We start from the raw sequence: 21,460 nt of genomic DNA on the forward strand, positions 1-21,460 counted from the left end.
CAATTTGCCGGCAACTCATTCCGTGTATCCTTCGAACCCGCTGATAACCCTTTTTCGATATCGTTGTTACTGATTTTCGACGATTTAATTGCCGGATCGTATCGTTACGTGGATTCCTCCGGGCGTTGCGCCGAGTCCCGGGATTAATTTAATGCTGCATCGGTTGGGGTGATGGTATCGATTAATGCGCCCGGACTCGAGGAGCACGGGAGCAAAATGCAAGGGTGATTTAAAAGTATGAGAAGCACCGTTGCAAACAATCGGAGAGGAGTCTGGATAAAAATAAGCGCTAATTGACCTTTTTAGAACTACCTGACCCCTTTGATGGAGGAAGTGCTATGCGATATAGACGTATCAGCGTGCGTGGCGCTATAGAAAATACCGTTATGTAATATTTGCATGAAATAAGATAATGGGAATCTTCCAATTGTGACGTACAACGAAATTGTAAGAAAGTGAAATGTTAGCCCTTTGCACTCGAAACTTTTTTTCATTGATATTACCGGCAATTCGAAGCAATTTTAATAGAATACGTAGATCAACATGTAAACAAATAATACGCGCATGAAAAGAAAAGTCATAGATGTATTTTACTGTTTTCTCTCGATTATAGATGTAAATGTTATAATATATTTAATGACAAAATTTTACACTTTACAGTGACGAATTTTAAATGGCTTTGATCCGGGGCCTCGACTTCAAAGAATTAAAAATAAAGCTGGTTAAATCTAATGGAAATGTATTTTACACTCGTTTTCAATTTTGTTTTAATACTTCACTTTATAAAATGACTCTTTTATATGATAAATGGCACATCCTTTTGCTAAGAAATTTCAAGCGTCATTATTCCAACTATTATTATTTTATATTTTTTTACGATACAAATGTATTATAATTATTGCGTTTACCTTTAATTATATATATGCACAGTTTCATTGCCACAACGGAACAACTTTCTCAATGAAATAATTATTTATTCAAAAGAAATGATTTATTTTGGGATGACAAATATTCGAAATTTTTTGTGACAATGTGCACGTTATTCGAAAAATCTCACGAATTGTTAATCAGAAGTTTGCATAAACATTTATCTTACAATTTCTATACTCACAGTTGCGTCAGAATATCTGAAAATAAATACAGTTAACGTAGGCGATACTCTCGTAGAGCTTGCCGCACCACGGGGTTTCCCGCATATCGGCTCTGAAAATATATAACAGTTTTCTTATAATTCCCTGTAAATAAATCACCATCAAACTCGTTTTGCAATTAATAACGGCGTACCGCGCTTTTAACATTAAAACTACCAGGCGGGCAAAATAACCCATTTCTGATGTCTTCTTTTTGCAATTAATACAAAGATAACAGATGTTTCTTTGAGAAATCATTGAAGAAATTGATTTAGTAATACGAAAACAGAATTTTAAATCAATTAAAGTCTTAGTAGATGTACTTTTGGAGTTTCTACAGAGGAATTTAAAAAAGTCAATCTAACTGCTCGGGAGTTTTAGTGTTAATTTCCGCCAAGCTACTTAATATATACGGGTGTCTGAGCTACTTTTTTCGACTCGTACAACTCGACATGAGGTCGATACTGAACGAAAAAATGTGTATATAAAGGTATCTTGTCATCGTAAGTTAAAGTCCTTTTATTTTTATTTTAATTCGATGAAAATCTTTGACATCATGTCCAGAAAGTAATGCCTTTGACGTTAGAGAAATCAGATGGAAATGATAATGTTAAAAACACGAAAAGATGGGTAAATCGACGTTGAACGAAAATTTTTACTTTGTTGGCAGGAAATTTAAAGTTTGCTGTGGACATAAAGGCCGAGTACCGCTCCTTCATTTGTACGTTAATTATTTTGATATATTTATAAAATGTAAAAGTTTCTCGCTCGTAGAGTTCCACTTTCGTATCCTCCACAGCCGTACGAAAGTACTTCCTTGTAATTTTCACAAAAGGACTATAAAAAAATCAGAATTAAAGCAATTACCTACTAATTTATGTTCAAAAATTTTTAAATTAGTTTCTGCTGGGTTCCTGTTATTTAACCCTTTTTGTATGAATCACGTTAATAATCATTATTTTTAATTGTCAACGTAATAATTTTTTTGTTTATCATGAGAAAGACTTTAAAAATAGACTGAAGTTGGTACTTATAAATAAAATCTTTAAAATTTCTCTTACTTTTTAGAATTTACGTAGACGTTTTCTAAAACATTATTGTCTCAAATATATGTAAACACAAGGAGCTGAGAAGATTTAGTTCTCGTGGAAATTCTTACGCTAACACGGCAAAACTGTCTCTTTAGAAACTGTCTACGTCAAAATAACAAGTTGCGCCTGGAAGAGAATGTGAAATTATACTGCACATTAAATGTAACTATTGATTCAATTGACAGTGGAGAGAATGATGTTTTTTACGGCGAAACAATTGAAAACATAGAATATATAAATAAATAACTGTTGTTTTTGAACTTTCATTTTTCAAAACATCGAGTTTCAATATGTAATGTCGGCAAGCAGTCGATTGCATATATCCCTATACATGTACCTATGTAAGTGCTTAACGAATTTTCAAGCTGGATATTCTGAAAAATGAGATTTCAAACAAAAACACTTTATTCTACATGTTTGATATATTTTTTAATGTGTAGGAGATCCTCTACATTATGCAAGATGTATTTAGCGAGGTGTTTGTCAAGTACAGATATCTTCAACAAGTATTCGTACTTCATTCTCTCAAAATTGAAGTTAGAAATGAAAAAATGTTATACATATTTTCGACTAATGTTCTCATATGAAATCACACCCTTCTTGGTTATACAAGTGTTATAGAAGTCCTATGTGCCTGAACACAGTTGTCTGTACATAAATTGCAATAAAAGGCGCAAATAAAAATCGTGGATAAATATTTCGACTTCTAGAAATGATTGTCATAGTATATATGTGAACTTTTTCCTTATCGTAATGAACAGATTCGAACTTCCTCTAAAATCTTCAATTGCAAATTAAACTTCATGTTTGTATTATAATTGATACTACACTATGTATATAAGTATAATAATTATGATGTAGATTATATTTTTTCAGCGAATGCAAGCAAACGAAATAGTTAAACTTCTATTCTTATATTATGTTTAATGTATTGATACATTTACTTTGAAAGACTTTAATATTAAGAATATTCTGTCTCCAAATTTCCATTACCGAATGATATTCAACGAAAAGGAGGAACAATTTCCAGAGCAAAGTCTGTCATTTGATATAAATTAATTATACATATAAAAGAATATTACAATGTTTAACTGTAACAAATAGGTACGAAAAAATTCTAATCACAAGTTATCTCAAATTATAGAAATATTCGAGCTTATTAATCGAAAGTCAATTACTTTTTCTCATTGTTTATTCTTAAAACGTTCTACAGTATTTTTATTAGCTACAGAGACTGAAATATATATTCAACTTAAACTGTATCACTGTTATTACATTCATTAGATAGAAGACAATCTATTATTTCACGGAGCTATCCATGTTTACGGTTTCTTTCTTCTAGCTACACATACGAGCCATTGAATTAATCGTAGCATGACAAATATTTTGCCAGCTAGACGTCGCGTCGCGTCGGTTGCTTATCAACAAATAAACGCACGATATGAATTAAGAGGTGACTACATACTTACGTACCATCTTGTGCCTGCGGACTACGTTTCGCGGTAAATGGGTTCGTGAATACGACGATAATTCACCTCGCAGCCGGTTATTATGTTTCTCATAACTCACGGATCACATTCCTCGAAACCGAGCTATCTCTCTTTGATCAGAGGTCTCGAATTTTTATTTCTGGCGCGACGGGATTTATCGTTCTGATCGTTACTCTAAATAAAACGTTACACGAAGAAAGGATGACGCGGAGCGTGTGCCTTCCGACATTTAGAAAATTATTCGGATCCGGGCGCTGTGAAATCGCGTGGGCGTGTACACACAACTCCGTTGCGAAGGATTCCGGGTCGATGATAAATCTTCTTCGGTTAATAGGCTTATGTCACGGTTTAATGCGAGGAACTCGCATTCGGGCCGGTGCGATCGAAGAAAAAGGCTACAGGTTTGGTCTCGTAATGCCTCGTGTAAGCGGATTACTTCATCGTGAGAAACCAGTCTCGCCCGTTGTCTTCCGTGTTGAAAATTCTGCGAGGGCTTCGGATGATTGACCGGTCGCGGTTTCCTTTGAAATGCACAATACGCGCACCGTTGTCTTCACAAACTATCTTACTATCTAAGGATGTATCGAGTTTATTTAGACATCAGCTAATTCCTATGCGACAATTACAATTTTTCAATTATAATTGTGTACTTATTTAAGTACTTATTTAAGTACACGATTATAGTTTTGGCACGTGTGTACAATGAAGGTAAAGGCACAAGTAATTGACCCGGCATCGATAGTTGATCATTTTTTCAGGGAAACGTAAAATATAAGGTTTTTAAAATTAATAATCTATCAATAAAGGCGCTATCGATACACTGCAGCATCTATCGACCTATGTCCGAGACACTTTTACCTGAATTAAATTGTTTGTCGTAGAAACTAACGATTTATTTTATTAAGGTTGGTTGTATGCCTCCAATTTCCAACACAGAATTAACTTCTTTTCATTTGTATTTGTCCTTTTACTTGTAATTTCTCATAATCGTTGCAAATAAACGATATTAAAGTAATCACTTTTAGTGTTTTTGGTTTTACTATAAGCGTAAACTGCTAACTATTACATGGGCAATTACTAGCTTCCTCGTTTTAGAGAATAGTCAACTTCTGACACAAGTATTGAATTTTCAAAACTGTTTATCAAATTTTGATAATAGAATTATTTCAACAAAGTTCAGTTTGATACATAATGTAAGAAGTTCAAACAGCATTTTCGCGCACAGAGTCGCTCTATTTAATAATGAAGCAGGCGTTTACTATTATTCATTCAGAACATTTTTCTTAACTGGTCAACTATTGGTGCTTTTACTTTAATGTTCAACATTTTTCTTTCACAGCAATGTCGAAAGTTAGGAACATAAAAGCCATTTTATGAAATATCGTAAAAGTTAATAGCCACAGGGAAGAATGTTAAATACGAAAATTATTCATTGTTTTTTAATTAAAAATGAAACGACTTAAACCAAATTTGTAAACACTTAAAGGAGTAACACCTTATTTGTTAATTTTTGGAAACTCATTTATATCTGTTTACTGATATTTTGTTCATTTAGAATTCAATCTGAGCCAGTATATGTTTCTTCTGTCAATTATTGCCAAATTTTTTTTACAAGGAAAGCAAATTTTCAATATCTTGAGAAGTTTAGGTGTACCCAAAGTTTTGAAAGTATTTAAAAAATGATAATTATCTAGAAAACATAGTCAGCCTCTAGAGATTTAGAAGATTTCAAAATTTTATAGATATAGAGGTTTCGTATCTCTACCAGGCTCCTCAATCTTTCTAAATCCTGGAAGTCTCGCGAGAATCCTTGGCTCTTCCTTGATCTTCTTCTTTCGTAGATATCTCAGTACCCTCATAAACCCTAAGGTTCAATTGAAGATTAGAGTAACTTCGAGATTACAGTAAATTCGCCTAAACTTTCGAAAACATCTGGAGCACCTGGGGTATTGTATACAATACCTTGTAATTGGTAATTCAAACCGTGAAGATGTAATTCTATGAAAAAAAGAAATAAGTTGAAAGCATGAAACAACGCTTTTCCATTCGAGAGCTCGTTTTTTTAGGAAATTACATTTAAATATTTGTTGTGTACGCATGTATGTATATACCTATGTACTTTATTAATTGCTGAATAAATAGAGGTGGTACAATTGTTATTATTCGTATCGAAACCATTCAGAGAGTTATTATTCACGTAAAAATAAGCAAAAAGGGTACAATAACATTTTATTTATCCGATACCTCGTTTTCGAAAATATTGAATTTCAACGCATTGCTTCGACAACGTTTAAATTGGATTTACTGGAAAAAAGTTCAACATGGAAAAATGATGTACTATATTTATAATTTGTTTTACTATGAACAATTATTTACCGTTGATTCCATCATTTATATTGATTTTTGTTATATGGTACGTACTCGACAAATTTTTCAATTAACAACATTTTTGTTGAAAAATAAAATTCTAAACAAACATTTCATTCCATATTTTTGATTTATATTTCCATAAAAATCTTCTGCCTAATTATAGCATGAATTAAAGGGAATTTCTTAGAACGTCGGTTAGTGATATATTATATGTAGCTGCGAACATATTTTTCAAATCTCTATCAATACTTCAAACTGTTCACAATCGAAAAATTCCACAGAAAGTCGACTATTGGAGATCTTTCGTTTGAAGCTCTTAAGTTCCCTTGATGTTGATTGGACTTCAGTATCTTGGAAAACTCTGGAGAAGTTCTTCAGACTTTTTAAGATGTTCAAATTCTCTGATACGTTTCGAATCCCATAAACGAGACTAGCAAAGGTGTTCTTCGAAACTCTTGTGCAGTGGCAAGTGTAAGATCTGTAGAAGTCGATGAAAGAAGTAGTTCAGTGTGATAACGTCTCTCAAGAGGATTACATGCACGTGATAGATTATCCCAAGAGACTCTTACTCTTGAAATCGTGGATTACATATTGTGCATTGCTCTATATTCTTTTCTTGTCCGTTACATCATAACAAATTCGTCGTATTTGTTTGAAATTTTAACACTTAGCCAACCGAATGGGGAGATTTCCCACTTTTCACTTAGCGCTGTTTATCTCTTCTTTTGTTATTTAGTAAGTCTTGAAGTGGGATTATTTGCAATTCATCGAATACAGTTCTTGCTTTTACAAAACACAGTTTCTAATCGAATTAATTGGATGAGTTAAATTGAAGATAATGGAGGAGGTTGTAGTTATAGTTCTTTCTAGGCGGTCGCCTAAGTGTTAAGCTTTTCGAAACCTTCTATATTGCTAATATCCTTACAAACTTTACAACCCTACAGACATTTCAAGATTCCCCAAACACCCTGATACTTCTAAACCCCTACGACTTCTACACCCTCTTAAGACATGCAATATACTTTCCGTGATACCCGGTTACCCTTACACCTTCGATCCCGTTAACATTCGGGCATATCGGATTTCACGAATTCATCAAAATACCTTTAGATGGCTTCCGAAACGTCTGCGTAAGGCATACCACTTTAGAATTTGAGTACATCGTGTTCAATGTTATCTTAAGCCCTCCGTACACGAGTTTTTGCGTCGTAAACCATAAATTCACTTATGTAAAAACAATAAATGACTGCCACGAATCAATAATTTTATGATTTCGCAGCTACCTTCATTCGTTATTCCTCTGAGTGCTATGGGCGAATATATGCGTTTTTCGATCTTTCTAATCTCACACGCGCTGTGATGACAATTGAATGGATCCCTTGCCAAATCGATTAATTCCATAAAACAAAAAGTGGAGAAAAGTGATAAAATAATACACTGTATTTTCTAAAATTCCTTTTAAATTGTAAATTGAAATAAACATCGCAAAATGTATTACTAAAGATGTATCTTTTATTCAACGACATATAAAATTTATAAAACAAAATATCCTTGGAATAATCGTTATTACTACTACAATTTTTGCATGATTTTTTCCTTTTTTTAAAAACTGGCATCAAAATTGAAAAAGCTGTTTAAAAATTCACAAGTAACTGCTTCAGTGGCAGTTTGCTTATAAAATGTTAAATATCTTTTATATTTTATTTGTTTCTGTGATGATACAACAACAATAAACAATTTACTGTTATCATTTCATATCACATTATTGCATTGAAAAAATTCTTAACTAATTTTTATTACGTATTAATAAAATTAGCAAAGATTCAATGGCGAAATAAATAGATTGTTTATAAAATATTTGGAAAAAAAACCTCTGATGGAGGAGATATAATATAATAATATCAAGGGGCCCTCAAAGGGCGTATACAATTTACTAAATTGATTGTGAGTATAAAATACATTAGTGAGCATGAATCGAAATCTCAATCCAGTCCAAGATAAAAATAAGTCTTATTTTAACAAAAATGTATTGTGAGCGAATTCATTGATACAAATAAATATATTAAACAAAAGTTACAGGGTGCGAATTGCGACGGGAAGTGTTTGACTGTGATGTGACCCTGAAACGTTCTGCAAAAGTCACGCTACAATTCTTCAACAGAACTATAGCTTCTATTCCATATTTTTGAAGTTGACCATCAGACGTTTTTGAAACTCTATAAATTAAGTTTTTCGCATAAGCGGTTGTCAAAATACCAGCATTCAAAGTTGCTGGATTACCGGTAATCGTGTCATTATACTCAATGCGTATGAAATTAATTTCTGCGTTCATATTGCAACTACTATGTTAATATACTTTTCAACAATTAAAGAATTACCTTAAAAACCTTGATTCTTAAAAATATAGAAAATATTTCATTTTATTATACTATTTTATTATTATTGATTTGAGACAGTAACGTCGATTTTGCAACTATGTTAAATGCATAACGCAAGAAACTTACAGAACGGGGGAGTAAAATCATAGAATAAAGTAGACATTATTTAATTGTTTACATAAATTAGTAATACTACAGTAAATTGAATTGATTATTTCATTATATTTCTAGATTTTTTGGTAGTTTAGTAACATAATAATTGATATTACACAATTTTCGTTTAATTTTTTCTTATTAAGTACAAAAAGAGAATTTAAAATTTATAATGAAACAGTTACTGAAATTAGTGATTGAATACTGTATTGAAAGAATAGAATAAATGTTTTATTTCTAAAAATGCTATAATGAAGTATTAGAAATACTTCTTATGTTAGAAATAAAATGTTACACGAAATATTAGTCGTGTTCCAAATAAGAGAGGTCATAAGTCTCAAGGATTAGCTTGATTACCCGCTTTAAATTCCATTTACTGAGCATTGCATTTCGAAAGTCTGCGCTTTATATGACAAACGAGAATATTAATGATATAAAAAGACTCTGACGCTGCGCTTTGCTAAGATTATCGTAGTATTCATACCGCGGTGGTGGTTTAATCTGTTTCAAGTACCTCTTATAATTCGCATTCTCATGAATGGACAATCAGAGATTATTGTACAGAAAAATTGTCTTCAAAGTATTCTGCCATCTGTTAAGAATGAAATAGGTACTAATTTTTGTCTAAAAAACGTACAGTTCACAAAAATAATTTAAGAAGATTCAGGACTTACTTATTTGAAATTATTATGTACCTTTTTTCATTTTTGAAATTAGGTTTTTAGATTATGAACATTACTTTTATATTTCGAATGTAAATAATGTAATATTTTTTCTTATTGAAACAGCATTTTAAAACCATATTATTGCTAATGTTCATATAAATTCACATTTTTAAATAATAATTTACAACAATTGTAATTACATTAAAACAGAAATTTATTTTCTTCTTTTCATTCCCACGCCAATGAATGCACTAAATTCACAGTCTAGCAGTAACATACGGTTTTATGAAGCTCAATACCATATTTAATTTTGATCCCATTAAATTCTTAATGAAAGAAAAGGGTGTCTCATACATTTCAGGTTTCACAAAACAAACTGTAAAAGTATCAATTTGTGAGAAGCAAAGTTCTTCTCTTATCCCAGTTTTTATTCGTTCAACTTGCAAGGCAATAGCGACACAAGATTCTCCCCTTTTTCAAGAAGGAAGTCGAATGTCGCATTCAAGTGCATCTCAACTCGGAAGACTGGTGCCGTGGTATGAGTCCAGTTTTTTCTTTAAGAACTTGGGGTACAGCCCAATGTATCGTTTTCCTTGCTTGAGACCCACTATCCGGACTGAAGGAAGTCATTTAATACGTTCCGAAGAGGGATTAGGTGTCGCATTTCGCAGGCTTAATTCTGTAATACTGGCCCGGCCTAGGGTCATGCGTTAGTGATAGAACTGAGTTTACCAGAAAATGTGAATGTCAACGTGTTAAACACCTATAAATCAAAGCGGTGTGACTAATTAATTAATTTGATTGCCTTCAAAAGAAGTGCCTATAATGAAAAAGAAAGTTCATAGTATCAGAATACAATATGGTGGTAATTATTAGTATCTAGTGAATTTTTTTTAATAGAATCAAACATTGAACAGGTTTAACATTATTTCTACCAAAGGTTTCAAAAAGCAACTTTTGAAATTTCAACTTAAAATTATTTTCTCCGTTTAGTAATTTTTCAATTAATTTTTCAAATCTTATAATCGTTATTGGAATAATCGAAAAGTCAATTCAGAATATACGATTAAACTTGGAGAATAATTTTAAGTTAAAATTTCAGAAGATGTCTTTCGACTTCGGTAGAAATAGTGTTGATATAAAAGTTTGGAAATGTATATATTTAGAAATATTTCTATGTATAATGCCTTATCTAATTAAATTACATTAAATGTACAGTGTCTTCTTCAGAAAGTTTTTATATCTTTAATTAATAATCAATTCAAAGTTTAAGAATGTATAGGAATTGATATAAATAAGAAAAGAACCATGATTACAGTTCGTGGAACAAATTGACGTGCTTTGCCTATCAATGAATCTACTCTCGTAATATATATTATTGATTCAAACAGATTCTGCAGATAGTATATTAATGTTCATGGAGAGTGAATACACGATAAAGTATTTTTGGTGATTAAACTATTAAAGTAATTGTTATAGATGGTACTTTGAATGGACTACAACATGCAAACTCTATGACTGGATATTTATCTGAGTTATTAAAACAAATTCGAGTAGTTTAAAAATGTTTAGGCGATATAAATGGTAACCAGAATAAAGCGTGCAATGTATTATACATACAGTGCATAATTCGCACCTATAAGAAGTGCGAAATATTTATTGAATTATTGCAGAAAAATACCTACTTGTTGTTATACAAATTATTTCTTGTTGTGCAATTCTTTTTAAATACAACGTTTTTCTGGTCATTTATTATACGTATTAATGGCTGCTGCTGCTGTGAATCCAGAAGAGATTTATTTGCGTAATAAAGACTAAATATGTGTCGCTCAGAAGCCAATCCAGTAAGTTCTGAAAATAGAAGTTGAGAAAATTAATGTTTTGGATTCTGAAATTATTATACAACATATTCAGAAGCTATAAAAACAAGGGCTTTCTGACTTAGGAAAAAACAAAGAAACGAGTAAAATCTTTAATAACTACAAAGAATATTATTTACTCCATTAAAATTTAGAAACATCAGGAAATATTAAAAAATGGACTTAACCGCATTCGCTTCTGAGCGACTCCTATATACAAAAGTAATTTACAATGGAATTAGTGGATTGCATGTTTACCTAATATGTTATACTAAAATTTCTTACAGTGAGAAACTGTTAATCGCTTATTTTTCAACTAAAAATATGTATTAAAGATATTAAAAATTTTAATATTATATTGTATAATATCTTATAATGTAGTGCGTATTTATTAAAATCAATTTTCTTCTTTAATTTCACTTTTGCAAATAATTCGTTATTTACATCTGATCTCATTTATTTTTGAATTTTTCGTACTGAAGTTAAGTTATATGGGACGCTCCATACGTGGTAATATGTTTGAAATGTTATTCGCTGTAGTTGTCAATTTTTGTAAATTACTACTTAACATAGATATGAAGAGAATACTGAAATAAAGAGAGTTTCAAATATAAGAATAATGTAGGTTACACTTACAAAATTTGTAGAATGTGTGCACGTATATAGAAACCCCTAATGAATCAACGCGAAAGGGAATGTCTTAAATATCCTCTGTTAACGAACATAGGAAGTGTCACCACAGAAGTTACGTTTACTTTTGTTTAAAGTAGTATCACCAAAAATTACACATCATAATCTATTCTAATGAAAAGAAATACAACAATTTTTGTTTTAAGGTGGAATTTATCACGCACGTTGCGTTTCTAATTTTCCCATACTTCACAGACAACATTTATTTTATACAGTATCGTATCGTAAATGTCAAGTTTTAATTTCGAACAAAAAATTGTGTCGCCCATATGTGAGGATGCGGCAATCAAACTGTTGAGGACAGATGTTTCACACGAGCATCGGTAGACTTTTTTAGTTTCATGTATGCAGCGATGCAACATTTGTTTACATATTTTGAAAATAACAAGTATAATGTGTATTTGTCACGTGTCTTACACCTGGTTACTTTCGTTATGTGTACGCTTACTATTCTTCTTGTCCTCTCTTATTTGAAAATATAATTCGAGGTTTTATGTGAAAATTGGACTACAAAGAGTGACAGCTTTCGTAAACAAACCTATAAATCATTGCATGTTCTATTATTTTAACATTGTATGCGATGCGATCGATCCCATCGTCATTTAAACCATCTGTTCCTACCGCTAGGTCTGTCCCCAATGATTCGCAGTTGTGGATGATCCGACGCATCACGATCGTTTTTCAATGCGTTCTGATACAGCTAGCATCCTGAGGGATCTACAGACGTTTAGTCAACTCACGTGCATTATCGTAATGTTCATCCTTTTACGAAGACAATAGTAAAATTCTTTAAAACTTGATTGACCTATCAGTTTTATTCCTATCAGTTTTAATCTTTTGTTAATTGTTATATTATGAGATACAATTGCAGAATTTTTAAAAATGAAATTTCTTCGTTGCATTTTTTTAAATAAATATATCTCTAAAATAGCGGTTATAAAAAAATTACTTTCTTCTAAACCTATAGTATGGTATTAATGGTGTATTAGGTGTTTTAATACGTTAAAGTTGTGGAAGTACGATATTAGACTACATACGTATGTGCATGTGTGTAGAACGTGGCGCGACCTTAATACCGTAATGAGGAATTAGCAAATGGTATTGTGCCTTATGATCTTTTGTCATGGCTTGTATTCATTGCAAATTTACATACGTTTCTATAGAATTTCCGTTCATTCTATACCCTTGCTTATTTCTATTTTAATTCAACAGTTCTATTATATTACATTTAAAATTTCTGAAAGGGATTTAAAATATTAATCTCAAAAAGTTCTAATTCTGTTTTGTGCTTTGCGTTTTCAGTTTTTTTGTCGTTTTTACACTACTTGTCTAATGGACGAGAATAATCATTGGCCCGTTAACATTTTTTCAAGGTTTTCTAATTCTTCTATTCTGTTAATATTAACGTAACCGAGTTTTCTACAGTTCTTTCGTGTTTTTTTATCGATTGCTGTGTATGGCAGGGTTTAGTGTTTAGACAATATAATTTCAAAAGTCTGTTATTTTAATATGAATATATATTTAATTTTAACTAGAGAATTATTACTATCTAAATTATTTCATTTCAGAATTCGGAATTCAGTGATTATTATCGCAACAATAAATTGTAATGTAATAAACTATTTTAAGAGGGTAATCGCAAATAATTTCAACTTCGCATGAGAAGTATGATGTGTTGTAAAACTGACAAATATTCTGCACCCATCATCAAGATGATAGAATTCGGTAATTATCAATCATCATTAAGATGATACAATTAAGTAACCATTGAGTTTCTAACGAAGTTCAAAATGCTAAACACTAACGAATGTTCTTTTTCAAATTTTCACGTAGTATGCAAATTTGGAATTATCTAAAATTTTAGAACCATCTGCCGTATATAATGGAACTACGTAGAGATGAATTAATTCGAAAGGAAACATGCGGGTGTATCTAAGTATGTAATTGTGTTATAAATTGAATTTCAAAATAATGCGTATTATTTCAGATGACAATTAACCAAATAGTTCAATTTTACGAGTAACACCTACCTTTATGCAAGATGTAAAAAAATTGACGTCGAACGCGTTATATCATAGTAAATAATTTGACACTCCTTTCACATCTAAACTAAAACTTTGATGCTGTTAACACTAATCTAAAGTAATTGTAAGAAATTATTTTAAAACGATTCATTCGAACATGTTTTCAAAGATTTCGTTCCGTTTCCAACTTCCGAATCTTAAAAATTAGGTACTGAAAATGGTTTATCATTTAAAACATTATTTGTTATTTAAACCTTTACACTTGTATATCATGCTGAAGACAATACAAATTTCTTATAGAACGTTGGAAATTGTTTTAAAAAGTACCACACGTTTAAAGGACAAAGATGCAATTTTATTATGATAAAAATAAATAAAATAAACATAAAATGTTAAATTCTACCGCTGTAAATTACTTTAAATCATTTCCTTAAAAAAAAATACAAGTTTATACTCAACAACATTACAAATAAATCGAGTGCAAGGGGTTAAAATTTCTGTCGATTCCTGTATTGATAAGAGTAGCTGAGGCGAGTAGTATTTTTTGAAAGCGTGAGTGGAAAAGTAGAGGATAGATGGCGCAAGGAAGAAGCAGCAATCATTCCATCATTATCTCCCTTTGTCGTACGAAAATATCAACGCCATTAGATGTTGATGGCCGGGTGACTGAAAGCAGCTCCTACGCGAAGAGGTTGTTCGACGGAGAGACACCGACGACGCAATGAACAATGTCCACTGCGTTGCACCGGAAATAAGAACCGGCGCGTACGAGTTGACCATTGTCATTTAGTAACCCCCCCGTTCCATTTGATTCTATTCACGCCTCGGGAGAACCGGACGTGAGGTCAGCCGCGGCTCGTTTAAGTTCGAAACTACTCCAGCGAAAAAAGATCCGCAAACGACCAAACTTTTTGGTGACGTCACGAAACGGTGATTCTCATTCGAGTTGTACCCAACTTCCTTGCCAACGGTTTCTAGAACAATTTCAAACGTAATTGAGCTATTCGACGTTAATAATATAAATTATGATGCGTGTCGAATAACACTAGTTAAGATATTACATTTATTCGGAGCTGAACAAAGAAAATGGTACTAGATTCTGGTATATCGTTTTTGAATGTTTTAAATCGTATAAGTCGTGCAATATAGGTTATTTTGCAATTATTTTATTTCAGACTTACGCTGTTGTATCATTTTTAAACAAGAAGCGTCAAAGTGGAAATTAAGGTAGTTTACTTCCTTCGAAAGGAATTTCATAAAATAAAAGTCCTCCGGAAACGAAATTACACAAAATGATGTGTTATTCAGCTTTTATTCTAAAAATACAGAAAACACAATGCAACGACGTGTAATCATTATCCGATACATAATTTCATTTCGTCCCGTGATAATACTTAGAAATAACAATCTCAAATTAATATTTGCTTCAGAAAGATACTACAGCTTTTATTTTAATTAAATTATAACTTTATTGGTACTTTAGTGGTAACAAATATTATTGTATCATATTATGTTACATGCACAATATTCTGTTACAATTTCTGATAGCTTTGCTTTGAACAGGAACAATATTTTTGAAAAACGAATTGAAAATTATTTTTGTCCGATATGAAGATATTTATTAAAGTAAAATTGTTTTACAATAAACTATATAAAAGCATTCATTTTTCATATATTTCGCAGCATAATTAATAAAGATAATGACATTTGTTTTTATAAGGAGATTATTTTACAGCACTGTTAAGATTGTAATTAATTTAAAAATAAATTTATTAATAAAATTAAAATCAAAATTTAATATGCTGTATGTGAACGCGTGCGTGCGACATAGTGAAGTAGCCTGATTATATTATCGACGTTACAACTGGGGGACAACGAACCAGGGACTTTCCCAGAAAAAATGCGTTAACGATGTTCCGAGAGTTTCGTCAGCTGCATAATTACACGGATGTGTGTCTCATTTCGCTGCAGAATCGCGTGTGCAAACTGTTTACATTCCATTCGCGACGGGACAAACCACAATTGCACGATCGGAAGCATATAGAAAATTGCAAGCCTTAACGCGAGAATTGCTCGTTATGCCTGCGCAATGTTAGGTCTGATGCGTGTGTAGGTGTAGTACAGGCCGCATTGTGTACGCGCGGTCTGTTTAAAGGGAGACATAAATCCAAATCAGGGACACGAATTACACCCGTCGAAATAATTTACTGTCAGTTCAATGCTGCCAGTCATCGTTTCTCCTGCAGTTTTCGCCAGATGATCGGCATGGGAACGTGGCGGATTACTTGAGGGGAGGGGTAATTGTTCCTGTCGTAACTTCAGCCCCTAAACCACAGGAGTCCAATGGTCTTTCCAAGCGCTAATCTTAATACCGTATTAGGTTGTCCGGAACTTAACTGTGAATTTCATTAATCTTGTGTACGCGGTGATGGGCAAGATGATTCACCTAATATATTTATCCCTTGTGCTACATTTCATTTGATAAAAGTTTGTTCACTTCATAATCTACCTTTTTCAGTCTGATGCTCATTTGTTTTCGTAATATATATATATGCAATTCTCATATCTCAACAAAAAAGCGTTAATTTATTCCCTAAGAATATTTCTGTAAATTAATACATGTCATATAAGCATACATACAAAAAAGAATTCGATAATATTATAGCTCTTTTTAATAGAATTTTCTACATGTAACATCAAATTTTAATAAAATTTGACGTTTACTATATTGGCTTTTATCATAACCCAGCAGCGGTTTTGGTCAGAGTAAAATTCTTGCCGTAGCAAGATAAAACCTTAATTTAAATTAGGGTTATAAATTTGACACAAGATATTAGATTTGAATATAAACGCAATAATACCATAAGCAAACATCATTATGACAATAACAACCTTGGATCTGCGACACAACCACATATAATGTAGACCGGAGTGTTACGATTTTCTGATATTTAAATTCATAAAAATATCTATTCACTAATAAAAGCGTTCTTGCATTGAACTCTTCTTAATGTAGTTTATTAGAAAACAGAAATTCAATAATTTCCGCCGCAATAAATCACCGAATCATATCGAATCGAAAAGATTCCACGCCAACTCCATTCATTCTGCTTCCAGGTGGTGTCAACACTCATGCTCTGGTAACAGCGTGAACGTACTGCGAGCGGAGCGGACAAGAGGCAGAACGATGTGGCGTGTACTGGTCGTCACGGTGTTGCTCGCGGCCACGTCGGCGGGCGACAAGGTGGCAGTTTTGCCCCACGATATTTACCCAGGCTACGAAGTAACGCAATTCGGCACGAAACGGCCGTCAAGTTTTCGCCTGATGGAGAACGAGTACTCGAAATTCTTCACCGTGTTGGGCAACGGTCTTGTGATGACCACGTCCGACTTAACTCCGTTAATGGACCGGCGCGTGAATCTGATCATTCTCGAGGACCTAGCCAACGGCACCGAAACTCATTTCCTTCATATCTACGTGATTAATCGCAGGAACATGATCACCGTCACCCACGATTATCTCGGTGAGGGTGAGGTGTTCGAGAACTCTGCGGTGGGCACTTTGATCGACGGTTTTCCCGTTGTGCGCGCTAGAGGAAGTTTCCCGATCCATTACAGCATTGCGCCGGACGAGACCGGAGAACGAGCGTTTGCCCTCAAAGAGGAAGACTCCGATCGTACTGGCTTCAATTTGACGTTGAACAACCAGAGGGTGGGCGTCCGAGTGGTCACCGCGAAGCCCCTGGATCGGGAAGCTAAGAAGCTCTACACGGTCTCCATACACGCTTCCGACGGGAATTTCCTAAGCACCTCGCAGATCACGGGTCTGGTGCGCGTTCTCGACGAGAACGACAACCGGCCGGTCTTCGAGAAGGAATTGTACACGTTTGAGATCAGACCCACCCACGTGGACTCCATTGACCAGAACTCGGTCGCTTTGCCCGGTTGGGAGCGTTTCTCGACTGTGGGCAAGGTCGTCGCCAAGGATGCCGATGGCGACAAGGTCGCGTACACTTTGCTCACGCCCAGCAAGTTGCTGGTCATCGTTCCGCAAACTGGTGAACTCCTATTGACCGGTGAGCCGGACATCACCATGGACGAGAACACTGAGTGCACGGTGATCGTGGATGCTCACGACGTCCGTAGCCTGAGCCGAACGGCCGAGAAACCTACCAAAGTTCTTATCAGATTCGTCACCTTGGAGACCAAAGAGGTGCAGACTCATCGGATAGAGAAGCGGAGAGTAACCAGAGCCGTCAGGCCGACCAAGAAGGTGGAGTTCACCGAGGCGGACGGAAACGTGGAAGGGAAGATAGCGTTCTATTTGGAGAAGGAGAACGAGAATGAGACTTACAAGATCAGGGATGAGAACAAGTGGGTCAACGTAGAAGCTAATGGGTCTGTCACCGTGAAGCAGAAATGGGATTACGAGGAATTGGGATCGGAAAAGAATATTGATTTTTGGGTGACCATTACGAATACAGGTATGCGTATTTTGATTATGGACATCGATGACACTTGTAGATTTTCTTTTGGTTATCAATGTACGAATTTTTAGCGATTATGTTCGAGCATTGGGTTGTCCTATGATTCATTTGAATTTCACATATTTAGGACGAATTTTTTGTTGAGGAACTTTGAAGAATCTTTATTGTATTAACGATATTAACACTAAGTTTACAAACGCGTCAATTTGAAGCATACTGAATTTTATAAATATTATTTGGTACATGTTTACGTCGACTTACATCGATACAATTGCACAAATATGTATTCTAATTGTCTACTTGTAAATCTTTAATTTCCAAGATCTGAATGAACGATTGACTTTTCTAGGAGCAATAGAATGAAATGTCCGTAAACCTAGTGTTAATAATTAATATTTGATAGAGATCGTATATTTCAATGAACAAAGTTATTTATAAAACAATCACATTTTTGTATAATCAGTAAGAGGGTCTTTCCTTTACTGCAAAACTTCACAGGCTTAAAACATTGCGCCGTTCCTTGAAAATAATTCCTATATATAATAATTAAATACGCAAAAACAAATTCATGAATTAGTATTCAGCGAACTTTCAAAAAATAGTTCACAATGATACGTATACAAAATTCAACATTTTATAACTGTATAGTTGAAATACGTACCTTAATAAGGTAAATAAAATGTATACGAATTATATACAAATGTCTTTTATATGGTAGTGCTACCGTAGTCTTCAGATTTGTTCTCATTGTTTATGAATTTTAAATGCTTCAGCTTGGTTATGCAGAGATTCGACAGGTAATCGTTGAATTAAAATGTTAGGGTACTTACTGTAGCTTTTCTTGTTGTATCTTTCTGTTGAAAGTTGTACGTTTATTATTATTCAAAGAGTTTTTATTTTATTTAAAATGTTTTTACATCATTGTACTATTTCAAATTTTAATGTCTATTGTAGACGATAATACTGACAATAAGATAGGTAGCTATTCGTGTGTATTTAATTTTGTAATACATTGTTCACAAATGTAAAATGTATAGATAATGAGAACAAATTTGGACATTACTATAGCATTACCATATAAAGGATATATGTAAATAATTCGTACACATTATTTCTAGGAGAACCCAATGATCACAAAATTTAAATTTTATTTAAATTATTTTTACGAAACAAATTATACGTTAACAATACTGAAAAATCTTCTTTTTTAATTTAATCTATATACTTTTAGTAAATTCCATTGATTAATTTTTATTTTGTTGTCCGTTCCGGGGCCGAAGAACGGTGTTTACGGTATCCACCGTATACTCGGTGTCCATTTCACGGTATAATTTTAATTTTTACTTTTATTTTCATATACCACGTACATCCGATCATTCACTCATCCTTATGTTCTCTTACACTATGGCTGGGAACTGTTCTCCTTCTTCTAGATTTCTTTTTTAGAGGGAATAAGCATTTGTGCTTCCGAAAATCATGCGCGGTGCACAATTGTTAACCCTTTCCACTCGATTTATTTTCAATGTTGTTGGGTGTAAATTTGTATTTATTTTTAGGGAAATAAATTACAGTAATTTACAGCGGTAGAATTCAACGTTTTATACTTATTTTATTCGTTATTATTATAATAATATTTAATTTTTATAATCTTTTAAAGTGTGATACTTCTTAAAGTACAACAAATTTTTATTGTCGTCTCTCGCATGACATACGAGTACAAAGGGTTAGACTAGCATTAGGCACGAATGAATGTACTCCCAACTCAACAGATTCCTGTCGAAGGAGAGGTGTACGATTTGCGCTTTCCTATCTTTAATCCTTTGGCTACTGTTGGCGCCTAAGGGCGCTTTAAAAATTTGGTTTCGGTACACTGTTATTGCCTATAAACGTTGAGTTCGCACTGTTCGAAATGAACTGAAAGCGCCTATAGGCGATCGTAAAATATTATTGACAATAATTGCAGCAACGCTCGCTCGGATCAAATATAAGTGAATTCTAATTCAACAATTACATCTTTCCTTAGTCATATATTATTTAAATGTGATTATTTTATATCGGTTTAATTTAGTTCAATTTAGTATTTTGATTGTTTTAATATACTTTCTTAGAAATACGTGTTGACACGAAGTTCCATCGTTCTCAGTGTAGGTCGCAATTGACCTTCTGCTGTATGTTATGCATGGTACGTCTCAAAATCTGCCGTAGCCAAAGGGTTAATAACTGACTGTGAAATCAATGAATCTCATAATTACAAAGAAATATTACAAAAGCGACCATGATTGTTTGAACAAACGGTGGATTCGGTAGATATAAAAACATATAAAACGACTTGCATTTTAGTTTGCAATTAATTAATATGATTAAGAAAAGCGATAGTGAAATGTTCAAAACTATTAAGTGAACACATTATTGCTTTACAATGTAACAGCGAAACACGAATCAATTTATCTAATAAGAAGTTTACAATATGCATCTTTTAACTGTTAGCAATTTTATGCTTTAGAATTTAATCAGGCATAAATGTTTTTATGTCGACGCATAAGAAACGTAATTCAAGAATATTTTAATGAAAAATAAAACAATCATGAAAATTCTATAATATTAAAATACAACATGAGTTTCAAAACTGGTATAATAATAATAACTCTATCTAATCCAACGACTTGTTCGTACATTGCTTCACAGTGTGTGTTTAAGAAGTTATTTCTAAATAGCTTTTTGATTCACCTAAGTCGACCATCATAAAATACTTTTTATAAAAAATTACTTTCAAATCGTGTAACATCAACTAAAGTGTACAAGTACATTAATGTTTTTCCACTGAAATATGAATTTTTATTCTTTTTCAAATATTGGCTTCAGCTGTTAAGTAGAGAGCGAAACTGATACATTCAAATTTTACTTTTACAAAAAGTAGCGAAATATTTGTTTTCAGTTATAATTGCTTATATGCATTTTTGTGAATTTATTTCACTTTCTCATTTTTCTACAAACATTTAAGTTCCTTTTTATTATGATTACGCGGTAATACCATAGTATTCGTTCTACTTTCGATTTTCGTGAAACTGACAAATGTAAAATGCACACTTTAAATAATTTTTTCCTGTGACAACAGTTTCGAAA

General features: G+C 32.9%; 1 protein-coding gene across 3 annotated transcripts in view; it reads left to right on the top strand.

The window, feature by feature from the left end:
- Nucleotides 1-21,460, top strand: part of LOC116424766 (neural-cadherin) — a 446,688-nt gene that overhangs the window by 56,485 nt on the left and 368,743 nt on the right. For 2 of the 3 annotated variants that reach the window (XM_076367977.1, XM_076367978.1), the window contains exons 2-3: nucleotides 16,968-18,334; nucleotides 19,618-19,662. In XM_076367977.1, coding sequence (XP_076224092.1) covers nucleotides 17,038-18,334; nucleotides 19,618-19,662 — 1,342 coding nt within the window. In that variant the 5' untranslated portion in view covers nucleotides 16,968-17,037. The remainder of the gene's footprint in view (nucleotides 1-16,967; nucleotides 18,335-19,617; nucleotides 19,663-21,460) is intronic. The other variant, XM_076367979.1, reaches the window with a different exon arrangement.

Source organism: Nomia melanderi, chromosome 5, assembly GCF_051020985.1.
Source record: "Nomia melanderi isolate GNS246 chromosome 5, iyNomMela1, whole genome shotgun sequence".
NCBI classification, from domain to species: domain Eukaryota; kingdom Metazoa; phylum Arthropoda; class Insecta; order Hymenoptera; family Halictidae; genus Nomia; species Nomia melanderi.